Source organism: Trichosurus vulpecula, chromosome 8 (assembly GCF_011100635.1).
Source record: "Trichosurus vulpecula isolate mTriVul1 chromosome 8, mTriVul1.pri, whole genome shotgun sequence".
Taxonomy (NCBI): domain Eukaryota; kingdom Metazoa; phylum Chordata; class Mammalia; order Diprotodontia; family Phalangeridae; genus Trichosurus; species Trichosurus vulpecula.
Window position 1 is genome coordinate 208,565,658 of NC_050580.1, and position 24,090 is coordinate 208,589,747.

Consider the following 24,090-nt stretch of genomic DNA (forward strand, 5'->3'; position numbering starts at 1 on the left):
GATATATGGAACATTCCATTATACCTCTCATTTTTATACCCTTTCACACATTCTTCTTCAAATATCTCATTTTTAAACTTCAATTTTAAATAAAAGGAGATTTATGATAGATTGGCCAGTGGCAGTCTTTCTGAAGTGGTCATGTGGCTAACTCCCGCAGCCCTATTATAAATATAAGAAGGATATGAAAGAGTGGGTGTTGGCAGTCTTTCTCTGGTGGCCATTTGTCCATTTCCTCATGTGGGGATGAGTGGCAGAGTTGTGTGGTATCTTATTAAAAGACTCAGTTGGAAATATCCTGAGGAACACTGTCCTCTCCTGCTCCCAGAAATTCCTCCATTTGGAAGAAGAGCAGATAATCAGGAGGAAGAAGAATGACAAATTGTCATTCCCCACAATCTTCCAGCCTCCTATTGGTGATAATATAGGGATTATGGTGACCAGGAACCTTTTGCACCCACCTAGCCAAGATGCCATTAAAAATCAACAGCCAAGAGGCCTGGGAGCAGAAGGGGTGGGGTATAGGGGATGTGGATAAGCACATTCCATTGAGAACAAAATGAGAAGAGGTGAAAAAGAGGGAAAGGAACACCTCTGGACTGACTTTTTTCCTCTTTATGGCTTTTTACAAGGCAGGCTAATTAAGAAGTCAGCTAACTGCATTGTGACTACTCTAAGAAACAGTCAAGCCTGGTCCATTCATCTCACAGGCACTTTCTAATAAACTAGATTCCAAGCCCCCAACAGACAGAAAGCATGAGAGACTGGAGTTTAAGAGACTCTGTGTGATAAAGAAAGGAAAAGAAGCTATTTGGTGTTAAAGAAGGCTCAAATAAACTACAAACAGGTATACTGAAAACCCCAAGAAAATGGAGAATGGTTGGACTAAGCATCAGAAGAAGTACTTGCCCACAACCAAAAGAGGACCAACTGTTATACCAAATGACAAAAATAAGCTCAGACATAGTAGGTCATGACGATGATGGGGGAGGAAGGGAAGGTGTATATTAATCTTAATTAAACATGTAGCCAAAAAAAAAAATACTTGTCTCTCCTGAGGAAAATGCAAAAAGAGCTTGAATTTTAGTAGGAGAGAGAAAGAGAAAACCCATCAACTGTTGAAGCGATCTAATTTGGGGTGTCATCCACTTCTCTCCTTCCCTCCTTCCATCCTCCCCCAACATTAGCTATACCCACTAAGTCCCCTACCCCCATATCTGTCCATACCCCTGAGCAATAATAGATGGCCTCCCTTTTAACAAATTAGTATAGTCAAGTATAATAAATCCACATATTGTCCCTGTCTGAAGAAGTATGTATCATTCATTGTGCACCTATAATCCATTGCCTCTATGCCAAGAGGCAGGAAGCATGCTTCATTATGGTTTTTTTTTCCGAGATCAAGCTTAACTATATCACTTTGCAACTTCCACACATCACCCCTAGTACAGCCCATTGGAGCTATAAAAGTCTAATCCCTCTTCCATACTACTGCTTTACAAACACTTGAAGATAGTTATTATGTCACCTTCCTTCTAATTCTTTTCTTCTACAAGCTAAAAATCTTCAGTTCATTCAATTGATTCTCATTCTCAACTGACTTTCCAAAACCCAAGCAATCCTGGTGGTCTTCCTTGGGACAAGTATTCTGACTTGTCTATGTCCTTCCTAAAATGTGGTAAAGAGAACTGGACACAATACTCCAAATGTGATCTGGGCAAGAAAACTTGTTTCCTTGTTTTGGACACTAATTAGTCTATTAATACAGCCTAAAATCATATCAGCTTTTGTGACTCTCATGTCACCACCATGTTGACCCCCATTATGGTTGCAGTATGCTAAAGTCCCCAATTATCTTTCCTACAAACCACTGGCTAGCTACACTTCACCCTTGTGTGCACATTAGTTCAATTTTTTTTGGTATTAAGTATAAGACTCTACATTTACCCCTATTCAATTTCATCTTAATAGGTCTATCATGCAAGATTTGAAATTTTTTTTTGGCTCCTGCCTTGGTCATCCAACATGTTATCTATCTTTCCCAACTTAGTGCCCTATACAAATGTGATGAACATACAATCTACACCTTTATCCAAGTCATTGATACAAATATTGGAAAGCATAGGGCCAAGGTCATATCCCTGGGGCACTCCCACTCCACTCAAGACTTCCCTCAGATTGATATCAATCCATTAATCAATACTCTTGGGTTTGGTCATTCTGCTAGTTCTGGATGCAGCTAACTTATACTTTACTCTAGCTCATATCCCTCTGCCTTGTTCACAAATATATCAAGAGAGATTCTGCCAAATGCCTTGCTGAAATCTAGATGTACCATGTTAATAGCATTCACTTGTTCTAATAACCCTGTCAAAAATAAAATCGAGATTAGTTTGACATAACCTGTTCTTGATGTAGCCAGCTTTCTAGATGTCTCTGACTCTTTGCACATACCAGTTGACTCCAGGCTTTCCTAGATCAAGTACCCTTGGGAAAGTTCTTTTTGAAATTGGACTCCTTTGATGATCAGTTGGAGTCCTCAATTACAACCACTTCATTCCAGGGAAAGCTCTCTTTTAGAAATATGCTTTTGGCTACTGGGGTGACCTGCTCAGTCTACTCCCTCCTCTTCAAATTTGCCCCACAGAGAATAGAACTCAGGAAAAAGGAAAGAGGGACTTATGGGTTGGCCTACTGATTTATCCTCTGAAGTCAAAGACAGCATAAAGTAGAAACCATCAAGAAGAGTTAGCAACATTGGCCTAAAGAAGTCAAAGCTGTGGGGTTCATTCTTGACCCTTTTGAGTTCTCAGTGGGTCAGTTAGCTTTGCTTTGTTCCTGCTTTTGGAAATACCTCCAGCCCTGGCCATTGGCCTCAAAATTTCTCGTCCCTAGTCATGAATTCTACTTTCCACTCAAAATGACTTCCTTAATGTTCCTTGTGTAGGACATTCTATCTCTGCCTCTGGTAAGCTCCCTTGCTCCATTGAAGGTTCAATTCAAGTGCCAGCTTCTACAAGAAGCCTTTCCTGAACCTACATACACACACACACACACACACCCATTGCTGGTACTTCCTCATGCATTCTCCACCCCAGAAGTTCCTTTTGTATTTCATATCTATTGGTCACCTCCCTACCCCCAAATGGCTCCTTATGGGCAAGGAGCTATATCATTTTGGTCATTATAGCCTCAGAACTTAGCTCTTAACAGGCATTTGATGAAGGCATGAACTGAATTGTTGAAGTGGAACCAAGTTAGGATGGGAAGGGATCAGCAAAATATTACCCAAAGCTTATGTCTTGCTATGTGGTGTCCTTTTTGTATACGAAACTAAATAAACTTGGGACCATAGAAGTCAAGGGATTGGCTTCTATTCTCAACTATATAAATATCAGCTGTATGACTTTGGGCTCATCACAGCACCTCTGTGCCTCAATTTTCTCATCTTCTATATGTGACTCCCTGTGCTCCATCTCTTTCACAGAGAGGAAGTTCATAGTATTTACAGGAAGCAAATCTATCAAATACTTTGACTTCTTATCAAAAAATTAAACAGTATATATCACAAAGGAGTCCAATTAAGTCAAGTCAACAAGCATTTATTTATTAAGCACCTTCTATATGCCAGGCACTGGGGAATACTATGAAAAACAAAAACAAACAATCCACCCCACTCCCTAGTCTCTGCTCTCAAGGAGCTTACAGTCTAATGGGAAGAAAAGTGTTAAGAGAGCTCTGTAATTAACTCAGTTCTTACAAGATTGGGAGACAGGATACACAAGCATGACCAAAAATACTAGTACAGTCACAGACCTTTAAGAACAGTCCCCAGAAAAATAAAGTCCAAAATGACCTGAGACTTATGAAAAAAATATGGATGATAAGAGGAACAAGCAGAATAACAAGGCAAGGTTACATGTACTGGTTTTGTTTTTTGGTCTTTTGGGTTTTTTGCAGGGTAAAGGCTGGGATGGTGTTAATAGATTACAGAAAAAACACAGCACTACTCAGCCCTTCATCTTGCTTCTATCTTCTCTACCAAGGAGTATAATCTTTAACCTGGAAAGGATGGTACACACATTGGTAAGAGGGAATGGAAGACCAAGATAGATGGGCAGATTTGTAAGAGAGAATTTAGATTCTGTGATTTCAAAACTACAGTCCCAGAAGAATTACATCTCAGAGTACAGAAAAAAATTTGCAGATGCATTTTTGAGAAATCATGAAGAAATAGAGAAGTCCAAAAAGACTAAAGACAAGCAAATGTTTTTTCTGTTTTTGAAAATGAAACAAAAGGGGGGGAGGTGGTGAGGGGAAGGAGTGTAGAAATTACAAGTTACTGAGAAAAATTATAGAATATATTTCTAAAGGGCTTGTGAGCAACAAGATAAGAAAGTAATTATCTATTACTGAACACAACATGGATTCACTAAGAAACCATATGAAAGTAAACTGATTTCCTTTTCCTGATAAGGTTACAAGACTGGCATGCCAGTCCCAGGGATTTGAGACATAGTGTCAGGGACATGCTGGAACCAGCTCATATTGGCTTGAGAGTCCATTATTAAATTTTCAGCATGAACATTTACACCTTGAAAATCAATAAAAGGCTGCAAATCAGGGCTTGATTTGCTGTTTTGTAGATTGTTTAGACTTAAGAAGGGGAAGCTAAGTGGCACAGTGGATAGAGTGCCTGGCCTAGAGTCAGGAAGACTCCTCTTCCTGAATTCAAATCCAGCCTTAGACACTTACTAACCATGTGACTCTGGGCAGATCATTTAACCCTGTTTGCCTCAGTTTCCTCATCTGTAAAATGATCTGGAGAAGGAAATGGCAAATCACTCCAGTATCTTTGCCAAGAAAACTCCAAAAGGGGTCACAAAGAGTTGGACATGACTACAAAATGACTAAACAGCAACTAAAGAAAGTAAAAGAGAAAATATGAATAATGCAGATTAAACTTGTGTGTTCTGCCTTTTCAGAAAGCAGGTCGTTAAACACTTACCAGTATGTTCCTGCATTGTATGCCTGTATTTCAGTAATATGTTCGATAAAGGCTCTCTTAATCTCTTTTTTTAACAGAGAAATGTAGTTAGTTGAAAGACCCTATCCAAAGTGTGTTGATTAATGACTCAATTTATTAATGACAGCAGAGGTCCAACCCAATTATTGGCCACAAAGGGAGGTCCATCTGCACCTTGCCCTCTCCTGTTCAATAATTTTGTCTGTGAAGATACAGACTATTTACTTATGAAATCTGCAGAGGACACAAAACCGAGAGAGATCACTAGTATGATGGAATGACAGACGCAAGATGCAAAAAAATTCTTTCAGATCTTGAGTAATGGTCCGACCCCAATAAGATGAAAGTTAACAGAGGTAATGAAAAAGTCTGATACTTAGATTTAAAAAAAACCAACTACTTAAGTACTAAATGAATGAGGTATGTAGCCAGCTGATGTTCTAGGACACAGGTACACACTAAGCTTTGGTTGAAAACACAACCAAATTTGGAGACACTAGATGAATTGATTCCTTGTCTCTCAGAACCTACTCACAGATCATGAATTTGGCCTGCCCAAATTGCACTCCTCCTTATGACCTGGCTTGTTCACGGAATTAAAATCTAGATAAACTTCTAACAGTCTCTACATTTACAGTTTCCTGCTTAGCCACTAAATTAAGTTCTCACAGCCTCATTATTCCTAAAGGTTTGTGATTAGATAAACCTGGATTAACAGTAAATAAAACCTGGAGACTTTAGTAGACTGCCAGCTCAGTATGAGCCAACATTGTGTGGCAGAGCCGCCAAAGAATCTAACATGCTTTTAGGATCCATTAATAAAATTAGAGGATCCAGATCAAGCAAGTTAACATTCCCACTGTAATCTGTGTCGGTCAGATCACGTTGTGTTCAGCTCTGAGAACCAAATTTTAAGGGGAAAATTGACAAATTGCAAAATGTTTACAGGAGGATAACTGAATAGGGCAGTGAAGAGTCTAAAAACTGTATTTTATGAGTAATGGTTGCCATATTGAGGATGTTAGGCTAGAGAAAAGATAGTCTGGGAAGAATATGGTAGCTGTCTTCAAATATTTGAAGGGCTGCCCCATGGAATGGACATGATGTTTATTCTATGTCCTGCCAAAGTGAAGGACCAGGGATCAGTGGGTGGAAATATAGGAATCAGGCTTGAGTTGAGCACAAGGAAGAATATTTTAACATTAGAAGAATAGAATAAGCTGCCTTGCTCCTTTCAAGACTCCATTCAAACCACCTTCTACAGGAAGCCTTTCCTGGCCCCCTCCAACACTAGTGTCTTTCCCACCCAGATTGCTTTCTAGCTACTCTCTATATAGACATTTACTTGTCTTCTCCTATTAAAATGTATGCTCCTTGAAGGCATTTCTTTGAACCTCCAGAGCTTAGCACAGTGACTGGAACATAGTAGGTGCTTGACAGATGCTTGTTGACTGACGGGAGATAACAACACTGTCAACGACCTTACATATACAGTAAGTATTTTCTAGTTTACAAAGGGCTTTCACAAGTACATTGCCTCAGTTTATCCTCCCAGCAACCTTGCCTGGAAAGCAGAACAGGGATTATCCTATGTTACAGAAGATGACAGTCTGGTGGGGGATCACTTTTCTAGCTCTTCCATATTCATTTGCTTTCCATCAGCTGCTTGGCCTGACTTAGACTCCACGGGACACGTGCCCTACCCCAGGACGAACCGAACACCTGAAATCCCCTCACCATGCTTATTGACTCAGGTTAGGATTATCGGCACCTTCTAGATCCACCCTCAGTCGCTTCTCCCTTCTCCTTGGAGAGCTGGTGGGCGGAGCATTAAACGCCTATAGCCTAAGGGCTCATCCGGTTCCAGGGGGCTTCATTTTCCTCTGCTTGGCCTTCGCTTCTTTGGGATGCCCCTGTACCAGGTACCCATGGCCGTTCTGCCTCCTCTCCACCCCGCCCCTTCAGCTTCCTTTTGTGTGTTGTCTTCCCATGTTAGATTGTAAGCTCTCTGAAAGCAGTAACTGCCTCTCTTTTTCTTATTTGTACCCCCAAGGCTTAGCCCAGTGCTTGACACGTAGTAGGTGCTTAATACATGTTTATTGAATTAAATAGAGAAGTCCGAACCCTGAGGTAGTGATGTGTCAGAGGATTTTAGGCCCTGTGGAAAACTGGGATGCACTGTTGGGAGAATTGTATTGATTGTTTATGGACTATTGTGAGTCCTGTGGACTTTGTGAGCCCCATGAAACACAACCCAGTCCCGCCAAGACCAGATTAAAATGTAGTTCCTATCTGATTTTAATGTTAATGCATCAATAAAAAAAGAAATATATAAACATGTGTGGGCTATGGTTTAGGGGCTGCTGTTTCTTTTGACATCACTGCTTTAGAGGGCTTTCTGCATAATTTTAGGGAGGGTCCCTTTTCATTGGCTGCATATCTGTGAGGTGAAATAAAGGTTGTCCTATACCCGATAAATGCAATTGTTATCCTGAGTTAGTATAGGGTCCTTTTACCTGTGTGTAAATACCTAGACACAAGCTCTGGGTAGGAGCAATTTAAGCTAAAGAGAGGATGATTCTGAGGGAAAGCCACCAAGATGCGACTCAGTCTGTATAAACCCAGAGCTTAGAGTGCTGAGACATGGGTTACATTTGTGTCTATAGCTCTTAACAGTGTCTTGCACATAGTAGGTGATTGATAAAAGTTTATTGAATTAACTTGGAGGGGCCTTCAAGTTCATTTAGTTCAATTACTTCATTTTGCAAATAAGGAAACCAGAGCCACACAGTTAGAGAGAGGTCCAGCCAGGACCAGAATTCAGTTCTATTTACTCTTACTACAGTGACTTTTCCATTACAACATACCACCTCTCTCTGAGATACAAAATGCCTGACTCGGAAAAAATCTGAAAGGCTCCCTGACAACTTTTGCCCTTAAATCCATCCTTCTTCCTTTTCATGATTCTTCATCCAGCAGCCATTTTGCCCTTTGTCATACTGGAGCTGAAGAAGGTAAGATGGGGAGTCTGACAATACAAGGAGAAAAGCAACCAGATTTCTCAATAGGAAGGAGCAGGACTTCCCAGGCCTACTCTGCCCTTCTTCCCCCTTCTGAGACCTAATTGTAAAGTCTTCTCTGGTGAGATGCATGGTATTGGGGAGCCAAGAGGGTTTGGAAAAGGTCTGTAACAACAGATTCAATAAATAGCCCAGTGCCTGGAACACAGTAAACACTTACATCCTTGTTGATTGAACTCCGGTATCATTCTCAACACAATTCTTCCCTTTTCCCAGAGGTCACTCCAATAGGGAACATTCCCCCTGCTTACCTCTCTGCCCACACACCCACAGCATGCAGTATTAGATGAAGTCTTACTAGACTGTTCCCTCCTGGAGGACACAGACTGTGTCTTATCCTGTTTGTATCTTCGTTAGCCTACTGGTTGCTCTTCCTCTCACAGTTCTCTTCCCACTCCAGTCCATACTCCACTTAGCTGTCAAATTGATCTTAAAGGTCTGACCATGTGTTCCATTTCCCCACACCCAATTCAATAAATTCCAGTGACTCCTTATTACACCCAGGAACAAATATAAAATTCTCTATTTTAACTTTTAAAGGCTTTCATAACTTGGCTCCTTCCTATATGTCCTGTCTTCTTATACTTTCCTTCCTTCCAGATATTCATCACGAATTTGTCACACACACACACACACACACACACACACATGCATACACACGACATACACACACACCATGTATATGATAAATTTGTACATAATTTTTTGTATCTTGTCTCCTCCATTAGTCTATGAGATACTTGAGAGCAGCATCTGGGTTTTTTTTATTTTGGGGTTTTGGGGGGGATGCTTTCTTTGTATTCCCAGTGCTTAGCACAGTGCCTGGCACATGGTAGGCATTTAATGAATGCTTGTTGACTTCACTTTTTGACATCTCCATGGTACTCTACACACAGGAAATACAAACAATATATCCTGAGTTGAACCAAGTTGAACATCCAGATAACCTGATAATTATCCAAACAAAGGCTAGAGTTAAATCAGGTCCCATATGGATTTCATAATTCCTCTTTGCTGCTTAACTGGCTAAACAGTGTTATAGATTTGCGTCTGACAAATGTAAATTAAGAAATATATAAATATATATATATATATGTATATATATATATATATCCATCTTACACAAGTGAGCCATCTTCAAGTGTTGGTTGATATTGCTTGATCCCATCTCCTTTGCAAATCCCAGATATCAAGTTGAACTCTGTTTTACTGTATAATACACCAAGTTTGTCTTTGTGATTTTCTGATACTGACCTTAGCAATCCCATCATAGGCATGGTCTATAGGACATACCAACTTGGAACTAAACGATGTATTTGAGTGTGTTCATGAAGGGTAATTATGTGGCCTTGGGTTGTGAAAAACGGTTCATTTTTCCCCATTTGCAATTAGTCCTTACAACCTTCTACATTCCTTCCCATTACCAAAGGCTCCTTCCTTCCTCCCTTTTCCTTCTGCAAGAATTGTAGTGCCAACCCTTGCTACCCTCCAGCGTCTTCAGTTCTAGTCTGGCCCAACTAGAGCTACCTCTGCAGCATTAGCCTGTCTTTTTTCAAAATCAAGTATGACATAAATTGGAAGCACACTTCACCATAAATGACATTTTCATCTCAATTACATTGACTGAGGAGAGGACCCAAAATGGCACTTTGGCCTTTTGCAGGTAAGAAAAACAAGAATAAGTGGCATGTATTTTTAAAGAGATAGAGTATAGCTTTTATTTTTTAACCACCCCAAAATTTCCAATGGTGACTGTCAAGAGACGTTATGACATGAGTACTTTTTTTCTTTAAAAAATGGGTTTAAAATTAAATGGGTGCTTTCTGCTCTTTTCTTTTATTAACTCTTAAAAATGTACTTATGTCAATGAAGAAACCTGAAGAATTGCGGCAGTTTTATGGTGATTGTGTGTATGTGTATTTAGAGACAAGACCTCTCAAAACTTGTCAAGATCTGAATGACATGATAATGTGTCACTCCCCAAACTAGGACCTCAGAAGGTTATGATCACAGAAGGATAACTCAGGTACAGATGGAAAAATATCTTCATGAAATTTTAAAACAACAAGAGCCCAGTAAGAGATACCTGTCCAACATATCCCACATTGGTGACTTACAAGAACCATGCAGGACTCAGTGCTCATCCCTCAAAGGCACAGAGAAATTAGAGTAGCAGGTGGAAGGAGTCTCTCTTACTCCCAACTTCTCCCAAATTCGTGTGACTTTAAGAAATTTGGTGAACTCTAGAACAATGATACTCTGGTAAGACCATGGAGAAGTTGACATTTCTCAAAAGCACCAAATGGTGAGAACACCAAATAACTAATAAGTTTTTGTTTTGCCTTAAAAATTTTTTTTGATATATGCACATGCCTCTCATCCTACCTCAAAAAGCAAATCAAAGGAGATCAAGAAGTCATGCATCACACCTTCTTCTGCTAGGTCTTTTCCATCTTGTGCCTTACCTTCCCATTGCTTCCCCAGGAAATCCATATCTAGATAGTTCTTCATAAAATACCATGGTTGTGAAGGAACTGATATACATACAAAAGACATGTTGTATTCAAAATGCAGCAACAGGGGCAGGAAATAAAGATTGTTGTCTTTAAGGTTTTTTTTTCTTTTTCGAAACTCTAATATTCAATTTTTCCCCCATAAATGTGTGTGTGGCTATATGTGTTTGTGTATATGTGTGTGTGTGTGTGTGTTTGTGCGCACACATGCGCATGCGTCTTTTCGCATTAAGTATTATCAGTCCTATAAAAGACTGGGGGAAAAAAGGAAACGGGCAGAATCATGACGGATGTCTGTTAGGGAGAGTGACATTGTTTGTGGCTGAAAAATTCACACTTTTCTTTCTCTATACAACAGCCCAGTGTTGCTCCATTTCGCCTTTGTCACAGATGTCAGGAGGAAGAGAGAATAAACAGTGAGGTAAACCTGACACCAAACAAACAATAAATAATAATAACACAGATTAGAAAAAGAGGCCAACTCAAATGATTGTGATCTGATTTGCCTCCAAACCTGTCAGCTGGATGCAAAAACATCTTGTGTGTGTGTGCGCGTGTGTGCGTGTGTTTGTGTGTGTAATATCCAGTTGAGACCGACAAGAGAAATCTCAATGTGGAGAACATGAAACAACCAAATACAATGGAGCTGAAAAGCAGTAAGAAGATGAGCGTGGTCCTCTGCTGTGAAGGCTGGGACTGTGGGTAGGAAGGAGGTGGAAGGTGACTTTGTTGCTATTCTTGGCTTGTATTTAAATACTTGATAATTTGTGGCTTCTTTTGTCTTTCTGTTTGATTGGTTACAACTGTACCCTTCATGTTGTCCGTTAGTCCCAGGGCCTAGCTGGGGGAGATTCAAGCAGAAGATGGTGCTCCAGTGACGTGGATGTCTGGTGCTTTCTCTCCTCAGCCAAACATCCTGGTGGTCACTTGGAGGGGGGTGGTGAGACTAAGAGGTTCCTTGGATCTACCGGCCCTCGGCTGCTCAGAACCCTTTGATGTAACAATAGGCTTCCAGTGTGGCAAAGAGAATGTACAGGAGCCACAAGGTCACGAAGAGCAAAGTTGTGGCCAGCCTGCAACCCCGGGGGCCGCCCAACTCCCCACCGAGGTGGGGCCGTCTCCGGTACAGGAGGACGCTGATGCAGACGAAAGCGAAGATTGTGAAGAGGGTGACAGAGAAGGCCAGGGTGCCAGCTGAGACGTGGAATTCTTGTCCTTTCAGGGCCCAGTAGATGGCAGCCACTGACCAGGCCAGGCCGATGCCCAGGAAGACATTAACTGCATTGCTCCCTGTGACATTGCCTATGGAGGCATCAGCATATACATCCTGGATGGCAGCTGCTTTGCTGGCAAAGGTGTCTGGAACAGGGAAAAGATGGGTTGGAATAAGTGGGGTGGAAAACTGAGACTTATACCTAGGAATGGCCTACACCTAACTGCTGAACTTCAAAAGGTGGTGTGGTGAATGAAATATAGTGAAAATAGCAATGTGTTGGGAATTAGGCAACTCAAGTTCAAGACCTTGCTCTCACGGTCATTAGCTACATGAATTTGGATAAGTCACTTAACATCTCTAGGCCCCAATTTCCTCATCTGGAAAACAGGAGGGTTGGATTAAATTACCTCTAAGGCCATTTACTTCTCCAAATCTATGAGTCTGTGACTATTCTTGAAGTCTGGGGCCATTTTTAAAGTTCATTTTTACATTTCAACACTTGATGGCCTACCTGAGCCCCCAGTCCTGATTTTGACACAAACCAGCTGCGTGACCTCTGACAAGCCAGCTCAGTTCCTGGGGACTCAGTGTGTTTATTGGTAAAATGAGGGGGTGTGGCTCTCCAAGATTCTGTGAGTGACCAGACAATCTTCACTTTGGACACCTATTGAGCATGAGGTATTCTAGGCCTTCCGAGTCTGTCCAGTGATTGGACAAGATGATCTCTTGGGTCTCCTAGCTCTGAAACCCTGATGTGTTCCCAAATCCGCTCTGTGGAAATCCTCGGACTATCGCTGTCAGTGAGCTAGCAAAGGTAGATGATTAGAGACTGAGTCTCAAGGTGCTATCAGCTCCGTGGGATGGACTGAGCTAGACCAGGGTAAGTTATTTAGGGTCACTGAGTGACATGAAGGAATCTAAAACCCTTGACCCTATGCTCTTTGAGAGCAGGTGTTTTGTTTTATAGGCAGCTAGGTGGCAAAGAGGAGAGGGCTCTAGGCTGGGAGTCAAGAAGACCCAAGTTCAAAACCAGACTTAGAAGCTGCGTGATCCTGGGCAGGTTATTATTATTATAATATATTGTTATTGGATATATATTATGTATTAGATACATATCTAATCTATTATCAGATATATATTATCATAATATATCTTATATTCCTTGTCCCTCAGTAATTGTAAAATTAGGATGATGACAGTATCCACCTGCTAGAGTTGTTGTGAGGATCAAATGATACAATATTTGTAAAGTGCTTGGCACAGTACCTGACATACAGTAGATGCTTAATAAATGCTTATTTCCCTCTTCCGTATACCCTGTAGTTAACTTTTGTAGTGCTTAGTATGCAAAATCAGTAATGGGATAGGTTTGATAGCAATAACATTTTGCATTCAGAAAGCACTTTGTATGCATTATATTGTTGGATTCTCACACAATCACTGTGCTGTAAGTAGTATTGGCCCCATTTTACAGGTGAGCAAACTGAGGCTTAGAGGGAGTTAAATGACTTGCTAAAGGTCATCTAGGAGGTTCTGTGGCTCAAAGTCCTAAAGGGCTGTTTTAGGCAAGATTCTAAGGGAATGGGGCATGGCATGCATAAAGTTCCCATTTCCTCACCATGAAGTATTGTGCAAGATTATTGGTCAATACGACTAAGAGAAGCTGTTGAGAACCAATGGACTGAGCCCTCAGAATGGCTGTTTTTGCTGAGGAGCACAGATAAGTATAGCACCATAGATGAGTCATACAGCATTTTCTCCTTATCAACCCCATCTTCTCAGAATCCCCTTCCCACTTTCTCACCTGGGACGGAAGTGCCAAAGGCCACAAAAACAACAGCTGTGACTGAGTCCTTGAGGCCAATGGTGCAGCCAAAGTGGGAAGCCAGGTCGCCGATGATGGCGGTGAGCATACCAATGATGAGGATCGAAACCACAAAGCAGGCCCAGCCGTGGCAGTACTCTGTGGGGGGTACACAGGCAAATAGCACCTTCCAGAAGACGGTGAGGAAGTGCATGACATAGTCAAAGCAGGAAGGCAGCCTCTCCTCACCCGATTCATCCTCATCCTCATCTCCTGCTGGAAGCAAGAAAAGTGGAGGCAGGTAAAGCAAACAGAAGATCATATTTTCACTCCTTATTCTTTCTAAATCCAACCAACTAGCAGAGAGGTTTATATTCCTCTGTTTTTGCATGTGTGTGTGTGTGTGTATGCATGCATGCACATGCACACATTGGTATTTAGACCTTTTCCCAAAGGGAGCAGGAGAAGAGTCCTGCAGACCCAAGAAAATGCCCCTTTAATTACTTCTATACCAAAACAGACTGAGATTGCTATCTCTTGGGCAATCTCAAACAGAATCTAGGTCAGAGGCCAGGATGAAGTGGTGTGGGAGGGAACTACATTTGCTTCTCTACTGTAGTGAAACAAAAGACGCCAAACTGATCATAAAACCCAGGAATTGGTCATCTGCGCTTATGAGATATTAACACATACCCAGAAAAGACAGTTTAAGACACTTGGAAACTGTGTCTTATCAGTACTTCCCCCCTTTTTAGGAGACATCACAGTATGATTAATAAAATGCAGAGATGGTTGGGGAAGCTTTGGCAGCTTTCATCACCCCAAAGTGGGTCCTCCAGGGAGGAGGAGGGAGGGAGGGAAGGAAGAAGGGAGGGAGGGAGGAAGGAAGGAAGGAAGGAAGGAAGGAAGGAAGGAAGGAAGGAAGGAAGGAAGGAAGGAAGGAAACCTGATCTTTCATGGACCAGGATAGGTGGGTAAGAAAGAAAGCAAACAGCACTATTCATTGTCAAGGAAAACAGAGACATCAAAGCTTCAGAAGAAGAAATAACCCTTGTTTTAAAAAGAGGAGGAAAAGTGCATGGGATCCTAAATTTAGAGCTGGAAGGGATATGTCATGTAGTCCAATTGCCTAATTTTACTAATGGAGGCATTCTGGATTTGGAGTCAGAGGACCTGTGTTCAAATCCCAGTTCTTCTACTGACCACACTTAACCTCTCTGTTGAGGTGTCTCCAAGACCTAAAGACAAGGGACATGGATTCTACTTTGAACCAGCCAAGATAGTCTATTACGAAAAGATACACTCTACCTACATACATTTGGCACATTCACCCTGTGATGGCATAGAATACTACTTGGAGTAGTCTGGGCTTCATAATAGGCAGTGTCTTTTGGGAAGAAAATCACCAAGCTCTGTCAAAAAGCAAAAGCATAGATTCTTGTTTTTTCTGCACTCTGTGTGACTTTTAGAAAATCATATCTTTCTGGGCCTCAGTTTCCTTATTTGTAAGATGAAGGGATTGGAATAGACTTTTAAGTTTCCTCCCAGCTCTAATAGTCTATAATTCAATGCTGAATTTTTTTCAAGAGTTCTCTTAAACACCAGGAAATGCATTACTCCTCTATTTTCCTTCCCCTTTGGCCTCTTTTTATCAAGGGACCAAAGTAGTGATCACAGGGTAACAGAAGGAGAGGATAGATTCTTAGCCATTGATGCTGGAAAGTGGGTCAGCAGCGAGTCTTCTCTCCAGGGCTATAACTTTACTCTGACACTGGGACCTGTGGGATATGACCTTGTGGGTTTCTATGGCAATGAAGAATTCTGAAAGCAACCATGGCTAGTCAGCAACTCTCTGTTTACCATTTGCTGAGAGGCAAATGCATTTATGCTTTGCTGATATGGAAAGGGAGAGAGGAAGAGAGCGACAGAGAGAGAAAGAGAGAAAGAGAGAAAGAGAGAGAGAGAGAGAGAGAGAGACAGAGACAGAGACAGAGAGAGAGAGACAGAGAGAGAGACAGAGAGAGAGAGAGACAGAGAGAGAGTGAGAGAGAGAGAGAGAGAGCGTGCTGTGGTTTTCTACCTCATGGTAGAATTTATGAGTTGTGGTCTACAGCAATGCCATGGAACATCACTAAAGGTAGTCTTTTGGTCTCGGGCCAACAGAAAAAAAGTAAAACATCCAGCTTCCAGTTTTGACAGGAGAATATCTTCTTAAGGAGCTAAAAACACCTGATAACGAAGCTTGACCTCAGAGAAGAGTTGAAGAAATACACAGGTAGAGAATTATATCACTGTATATGCTGTCAAAATTGGTTGATAAGTTGGTTCATTTTGCTGAATTGCTTGTCTTCTCCTTTTTTATTATTTATTACAAGGGGTGGTTTGCTGGTTAGGAGAAGGGGAAGGGATATATTCAGAAACAAAGGTGATATGAAAACAAAAGATATGAATGAAATTCTTTTAAAAAGAACCCCCACAATTTTATTAATTCTCAAAGTTCAGAAATAAATAGGCAAAGAATGTGTTGCCTTTCCTTTTTACAGAAAGGGGAAACCAATATACAGAGAGGTGTGTGACTTCACCGTTTACCAATCACCTACACATTTGGGAATAGTATAGCAAATCCTGGCATACAGGTGTCTCAGAAATAGGAATTTCCATCTTCTCCTAAGTCATGGACCAATGTTGCTTCTTTCCCCCACTGGCCACCCCCAGCTTCTCACCAGTATTGCCCAACCTCCTCAGAACCCATAACTCTAACCCTTTTCACCTGCACTGACAGTGATGGCCTCCATGAACTGATCACGCCAGGAATGTGTCCCCACAACGAGGGCCAGGTTTGTCTTCTTGATTAGTTTGTCCACTGTACTCTGTCAAAGAAACAGAAACCTGAAGCCATGAGGTCAGAATTCTCAGGGCCCAATGAGGAATTCCATGTGTTATTTGGGATGGGATGGGGGGAAAGACAGCACGATGGGAGAATGCCTCATTGCTGGAGGCTGGGGAAATTACAAATGGATTTGCATAGGCTGAGGACTGAAAAATGTCAAATGACTCTTTTTTTCTATTCTTTTTCTTTCCTCACATCTTTCCAGAAATGACAATAATCACAGTAACCATCTCTAATAGGCCCTGTGCCATTGCAATGAGTTTTTACCACCTATATGGCTTCAAAAATGAAATTATAATAATAATTATGATGAGATAGGATTTAGAACTTAAAGGCACTTTAGAGATCATCTACTCATAGGATTTTAGCATCACAGGATTTAGCTATGAAAGGGACCACAAAGATCACCTTCTTCAGTGTAAAGAAAAAGAAACTGAAGCCTTGGGAGGTTAGGAAACTTGTCAGTGGATACAAATACTAAATAAGTAGCATTTTTATAATCCCTTTCTTCTAAGTTCTTTAATTTGTCCTCACAATGTCCCCTTGTGGCAGAGTTATACCCATTTGCCATACTAGAAAACTGAGACACAGCACAAGTTGAATTCTTTTCCCCTGTTACACAGCCTAAAACCCTAAAACCTGGACCTAAAACCCAAAAATCTTGCCTCCCATCCCAGCACTCTTTCAATTCAATCTCACTGATGTCCTGACCTTGAATTCATAGGACTCTTCAATGATTACTTCTAATTTGGGGTGCTCGCCCAACACTGGCTTTCCCATTTCTGCTATCCTCTTGGCTTCCTCCTCTTCCATGGATAGCTTCCTGTCAGTCACATCTGCAACAAAACAAAATAAAACCAAGCTTCAGGACACTTTCCCCAGAAGTCTACAAATCAGTGCTTTGGTTAAACAGAGTAGGAAAAGAATATAAAAGAGCATACATTTCTTATGCATATTAATACCTTTAATTACTTAGCACCTTTACCAAGAAGACCCAGGCCCTTTATAGATATCCCATTAATTTCCACAGAATGATTACTATCTTATTTTGCATATGAGAAATTCATCAAGGAATTGAATCACATCCCTAAGTCACTCAGTAAGTTACTGACAGAATCAGACATAAATCCCAAATCCTTGCCCAACACCTATCCCCAAGTCATTCTGGTTCCTGTTTTTAGACAGGGATGCCTCTAGCTTCTTCTCCACTGACATGCATATTCAGTCATCTTTCACGTGGAAAAGTGCAACTGTTGAATGGCTGAACCATAACATCATGGCATAGTCCTGGGTGGAAAGTAAAGAACATTGGACCCAGTAGAAATGCCTGCCCTGTTGTATAAACAGCTGTTTACAGCACTTCAGAATTGGGATGGTGCCAATAAAGATAAGGAGCCTGCTTCCAGGAATATCAGCATTTAAAGAGCATGCCATTCTCACAATAAGGAATCTGGAACATTTCCCAAAAACTTCATGGGTTTTCATCTACTGATGCCTAAAACTAACTCCATGGGAGCTAGGCAAAGTTTTCTCAAAACAATTCTGATTGTTCAACCTCAATCAGTCTCTTTGCTTCCTTCCAGAGCTCCCCCTGGGAAGTCTAGCATCCTGACTCTGTGACCAATAGAGGCTTTCATGAGTTGAAACAGTCAGAGGCTCTTCCCAATTATGCTGGCAAGTCCCTTTTAAGGCAGCTTCAATATGCAGATAGATATATTCTCTGTCTTAAAGAATAAGAAGTATTTGGCAGCTTATTCCTTCCAGAGCTTATTTTAACTTAGACACATCTAGTTCCACATGTGCTCATAAAATTAATTCTTTCATTTGGCACCTTAATTACTTCCACACCACATGCTGAGTTTTCTTGGGGATTCCTGTGCTTTGGATAGTCTCAAGGTACAGAGATGTCATAAGGCCTTTCCTTTCTCTATAGCTTGTTGAATTGGTGTGAGAGGGAAGAAAACTAACTTTGGCTCATGTTGGTGTGGGGATCCATTAAAAGGATCAAAAATGAGTGATCCGCTGAGGGATTTCCCCAACATCAAGGATGGCAAACAACTAATGGAGAATCTGAAGAACTGATTTTTTTTTAAATCTTCAATAGAGAGGTTGGAGCATTAACACAAGCAGCTTCAGAACTGTCCATGGTGCTGTCTTTCCCTACTAGGTTTAAAATGCAGCCAGACTTCCATTATTCCCAAAAGGGTTTGGGACTGTCTTGTGAGAAATTGTCTCCTCGAATTTCTAGGTGAGGTGAAATGCTTTCATTTCCTCTGGACCCATCATCTGAGCATCTCAATAGCTAATTCTTTTAGACAATAATTGGCTGTGGCTAGAGTGTAAGTAAACCTGGAAGGCAGTCCTCTGGACACACAATAGTGACCTGCCTCTCCTTTAGGGAGTGATCGAAGAGTCCCCCTTAGGCTCTTAAGGCCACTCCATCAGATTCCTCAGAAATAAGAGCATGGATTCTGTGTGTGTGTGTGTGTATTTTAGTGGATGTCATTGTCTCACAAAAGAAGGGTTATACTCTGTCTGGCAGAAATGTGCTATTTTCCCCTAGGTCATATTGGTACATGGGCCACACAGCTCCTTATGCCAACATAATGAGTTCCCTAGTGACATGCCATTGTACCTATGTAAGTCTTTGTCTATCTGCCAATCTAGTACTGTATCTATTAGGCAGAATATTGATTTACCTATTGACCTATCCACTTCTCTATGATGGGAATCAGGTTTGTTATCTAGCTTTCTATATCAATTTCTGTGCCTGTTTCTGAATGTCTGTCTAGAACCTTGTACCTTGTGTATGCCGTGGCACCTAGAAAAGAGCTTTATAATATTAAATCCTCTATAAATATTTGCTGATGTACATGTCTCCAAAGCACTATAGATGCTGAGCCTCAGTTTCATCTACAATATAGATACTATAGATTTTTGTTCCTTCCATTGAATTCAAACCCTGACTAGGATTATTTGAGAGAAAGCTGAGCCAGGAAACAATTATTCTGGTCACTATTATGCACTGTGATATGACTGGAATCCCCCATGTTTCAAAGGAAAGTAGGGATTACTGATGACCTGGACATTTTGCTTGGTGTATGAGCAAGAATTATCAAATTTTGAAGACTAGGAAGGAAAGTTTCAGAGGAAGAAGAGAAGATAAAATGGAAGCTTGAAAAGCCTATGAAGAAAGAATAGTTTGTCAAGCTTAAAGTCAGTGATGTTATGGGTGATAATTCAAAAACATCTTCACATAGGGAATTCCTGGATCTCAGAATGCATTCCTGGGCTTGATTAAACAGTATAGGCATAGAAAGGTTTGATTTCCGTTACCCCACTGGCAGAGTTCACCCACCCTACAAAAACAGTTTTAAAAAAAGCTTGAGGCTACCCAATGAACTTAAGTCATGCTCCCAAATGACAGATTCCCAAAGTCAGAAGTCTATGAAAATACATTCTTGCATCTAATTTGAGCTTATAGGCAGATCAAAGTTGACATCCATGGGGCGTGGGGTGAGAGTAGGAAGTTATTAAGTTTTGGAGAAAAAGCCTTTTCCTCTAACCTGAAACCCTGAAAAAATTTAATTAGTGAAAATGGTAGAAGGTTTTGGTAGAACTCCATGTGGCAGAATTAAACCATGAAGATTACATGAGAGGAGGGAAAAGTGGGACAAGTGAAGATAAAGCTTCTGGAACCAAATTTATTTCTTCCCTTTTCTTGTCATCTTTCATTTTTTCTCTTCTCTTTTCTCTTCTTTTCCTTTTCTACTTCTTTTCCTCCCTTCCTTTCAAAGAAATACAGATAGATTTATCCATACCATTAAAAGTAACTCACTAAAATAAATGTGTGATATACATTGACAACCCAGTAATAAGTTTGAAGGGTGGTTTCAGGTACTGAAAAATAATGTAGCACATGGTAGGAAGAAGACCTTTTTTCCTCACATGACTTCAGATGGTTCTTTACCAAACGGTCTAGAGAGATATATATGACATTTTCTTAAGAGGCAATAAAACATCTTCCTATAAAACCACATTTCCTCTTGCCTTGACCCTTTCTGCACTAAGCTATTAGCTGCAGCTCCTTTCTAATACCCAGGGGAAAGGCAATGCTAACTTTTTGCCTTGAGTCTGACTAATATTTCATAGTTGGAGCCCACTCACAGAAGCATACCCCAGGCTCAGGAACAAATCACATTCTAAGCCTAAAATTTATTCCAGAATCTCTTTTAAATTAATTTGACTCCTTTCATTAGGGCATTGTAACATTTCTATTTCCAGCCAGGAGAAAAGCTTCAAATATTTCTTCGACTTTACTTACACATTTCTTATTATAGCTGAGCGTGAAGGTCAATGGTGACATTTCCAAACATTCTAGTGGCTTCGGTCTCAGCACCAAGCATAGTAGGCACTTAATAACTATTTGTTGAAGTGAATTGAATTAATGAGATAGAAAATTTCTAGCGTTGATAAAGTTCCCAAATTATTGCGTAACTGACTTTTCAAATTCTGGCTGATAGTTTAAGGGCTCCCCCCACCAAGGCTCCTACAGCTTTTGAAACAAAAAGATAGCCTCAAAATTAATCTTCAAAAGCCTGTTTTCTGGGGCAATCTCTCATTCTCCCATTACCTAATTGAGATATCAGGGTGAATCAGGACTAGGGAGGAGTCTTGTTCAGATTTTTCATTTCCCATCCAAGAGTCAGAAGAGACAAGCTAAATAATAGGCCCAAAGAACTTTCCATATGGAGGGGGATCTTACAAGTCATCAAATCCAACCCATTCTTTATTCCCAAAGCCTTTCTGCAAAATTCCTGACAAGTGGTTGTCCAAACTCTGCTGAAACACTTTCAGTGAAGAGAAACTTCCCTCACAGGGCAGGCCATTTCATTTTTGGATATCTCTGTCAGTAAAGTCTACCCTGTCTTGAGCTAAATCTACCTTCCTCTAACCTCCAACCACTGGTCCCACTTTTCCCATCTGATGCATAGATTGATTCATAGATTGATGCATACGGAATACAGCTAATCCATCTTTCATATGAAAAGCCCTTCAGATATTTGGAAACTGCAGTGATGTTCCTGCCCCCTTCCCTTATAAGTCCATGTAAAAATGATGCTAAGGATACCACCTCTGATTCAAGACCGTGTAAAATTAGTGAAATGAGGCCCCAAGCCTTTGAAGAACTTGCCAAGGTTAAATATTCTTGACATCCCCAAGCTGACTGCCAAACTTTAGTTCCCACTATGATACAAAAGGGGCAAAGAGCAGAAGCCATTTGACAACTGACAGGAAGAAAGAAGAGGAAAAACAAACCTCTTACCTGGAGACAACAGGAGTGCTGTTTGAAAATGGAAACCATACAGGAGAAAGAGAGAAAATGGAAGAGAGTTAATGTCCCATAGGGAAACATTTTCTAAGATTTTTTCAAAGGTGCCAGAGTAAGGAGAGCAATGCTGTTAGTAGGTAAGAACTCTGCAGCCACAAGTGAGCCTGTGCAGAAGCAGTCAGATGCAATTGAAGCTGATAAGGAGGGGGTTTCCACATCTCTTTTTTTCCATTCCCAGTACCTCTGGGAATGGAATGGAGGCCAGGACTAAGTCAGAACTAGAGGAAGGCTTAGGCTAGGAGAAGAGAAAGAGTTGGTCATACGAGACATAAGGGCTTAAGTTCAACAGAACTGAAAAGAGGAAGTAAGGACAAAGCCACCATCAAAATCCGAAGACAGCAGTGCTGGACTTACCATCAGTGGTGGGTATGATCAGACACATGAACCCTAATGGTGATAGTACATACTAGCTTGGGAAAATAGGACTATGGTTCTGTGCCTCACATTATGGGGCAAACTTCCTGCTCAGTCCACGGGATGGCCTCTCAAGTTGTCCATTGGACCTAAACTGTTACAAAGAGCCTCCTAGCTGGTGTGTCAGAGACTCCTGTCCAGAGAGGATAAAGAGGTGGTGCAAGGCACCACACATTCTTTCTTTTGTGTAGATGTAACAGTAGTCTCGGGCAGTTAGGTGGCACAGTAGATAGAGTGCCAGGCCTGGAGTCAGGAAGACTCATCTTCCTGAGTTCAAATCTGGCCTCAGACATTTACTAGCTGTGTGACCCTGGGCAAGTCACTTAACCCTGTTTGCCTCAGTTTCCTCATCTGTAAAATGAGCTGGAGAAGGAAATGGCAAACTACTCTTTTATCTTTGGCAGGAAAACCCCATGAGGGGTTACGAAGAGTCAAACAGGACAGGAAAATGACTGAACAACTAAACCAGTTTTCCCTGCCACTAGATTGTAAGCTCTTTCTGGACAAAGCCCTCCTTGTGTTTCACGACCCAGAACCAACCAATTTTCTTGTGGACAGAAGACACTGTAGTTTGATATTTTACTTCTTTGGAATTTCACTTTAAGGAATTCAAAGCACTGTTTCTAAAGGGTCTCTGAGATGGACAGAAGTAGTCTATGCTATTTTGCTGATGGAAGTTATTGGAAAATAGACAGGAGATTATGAATTATATTAGAATAAAAGTCCCCAGCAATGGAACTCAGGCCTTCTGACTCAAGTTTATTGGTCAATGCCAACAAATTCACATATGATTTGGAAAAAAAAAGCCTGTGAGGAGGGAAAACAGAAGCTTCCCAGTATGTACATATATATATACATACATACATATATATATACACACACACATGTGTGTATGTATGTATACACATATGTGAATATATACACATGTATATATGTGTGTGTATATATATATATATATATATGTGTGTGTATATGTATATATATATGATCCTGTTATGCTCAGGGAAGAATCCTTTGCCCATTCCCAGAGTGCTCCAGGAAAGAAGAAGAAAAACTGATTTCTTCTGTAAACAGTCAGGAACAACATTGTAGTAGCCTCCACAGATTCCAAGCTTGATGCCTCATCATGGCACAGAGGTGACTGCGCTGTCAAAGACTACGCAAGCAAATTAAGTTCTGGCAGATTCCCTACTGCAAAGGCTTTGTGTATGGTTTTGGCAACAGAATGAATGTGCTTTCTGAGGACCGGAAACTAATCATCAGTTAGTCATGGAAAACCCATGAGACATGGTTCACAGTACTGGGCAGCCCTCTTCTTGCTTCTGCAGTGATAGTGGTAGGGTAGTGGGAAAAGGAACAAGGAGTGCTAAGAATTATTCAGGTTTTAGGCTGTCTATACATTTTAACTTGGCTGTTGGCACACTAAATGTTAGATCCTCATCCAACAATTGACAAGTATATACCCAAGAAATGGAATCTTATGGATCTTGTCATTCTTGCTATAAATGAACTAAGACGGAAGAAGGATGTTGCAGCTAAAAGCAAGGATGCCTTATAGGTTCTCCTTGGAGAAACAAAGGCATTGGAGAGATAATTTTCTCATGTGTCCCAGTGCAATAAGAAATAAAATTCATAGGACAGCTCATATTACAGTACTCATGTTTGTTGTTGTTTGTCCTTTGTTCTTGAAAAGGAATATGACATTAGGAAGATGATACCATGACTTCCAAGTGAATTGGATTTAAGTGGGGAGGG

The 24,090-nt window shown here is 40.9% G+C and overlaps 1 protein-coding gene across 2 annotated transcripts in view; it reads right to left on the reverse strand.

Annotated features, from left to right (window-relative positions):
* Nucleotides 1-8,883: 8,883 nt before the first annotated feature.
* SLC8A3 (solute carrier family 8 member A3) overlaps nt 8,884-24,090 on the reverse strand; it is a 176,094-nt gene continuing 160,887 nt past the window's right edge. For both annotated transcript variants that reach the window (XM_036737154.1, XM_036737155.1), the window contains 4 exons: nt 17,241-17,365; nt 16,410-16,509; nt 13,640-13,915; nt 8,884-11,978 (listed from right to left, as the gene is read on the reverse strand). In XM_036737154.1, the coding sequence (XP_036593049.1) occupies nt 11,602-11,978; nt 13,640-13,915; nt 16,410-16,509; nt 17,241-17,365 (878 nt within the window). In that variant the 3' untranslated portion in view covers nt 8,884-11,601. The remainder of the gene's footprint in view (nt 11,979-13,639; nt 13,916-16,409; nt 16,510-17,240; nt 17,366-24,090) is intronic.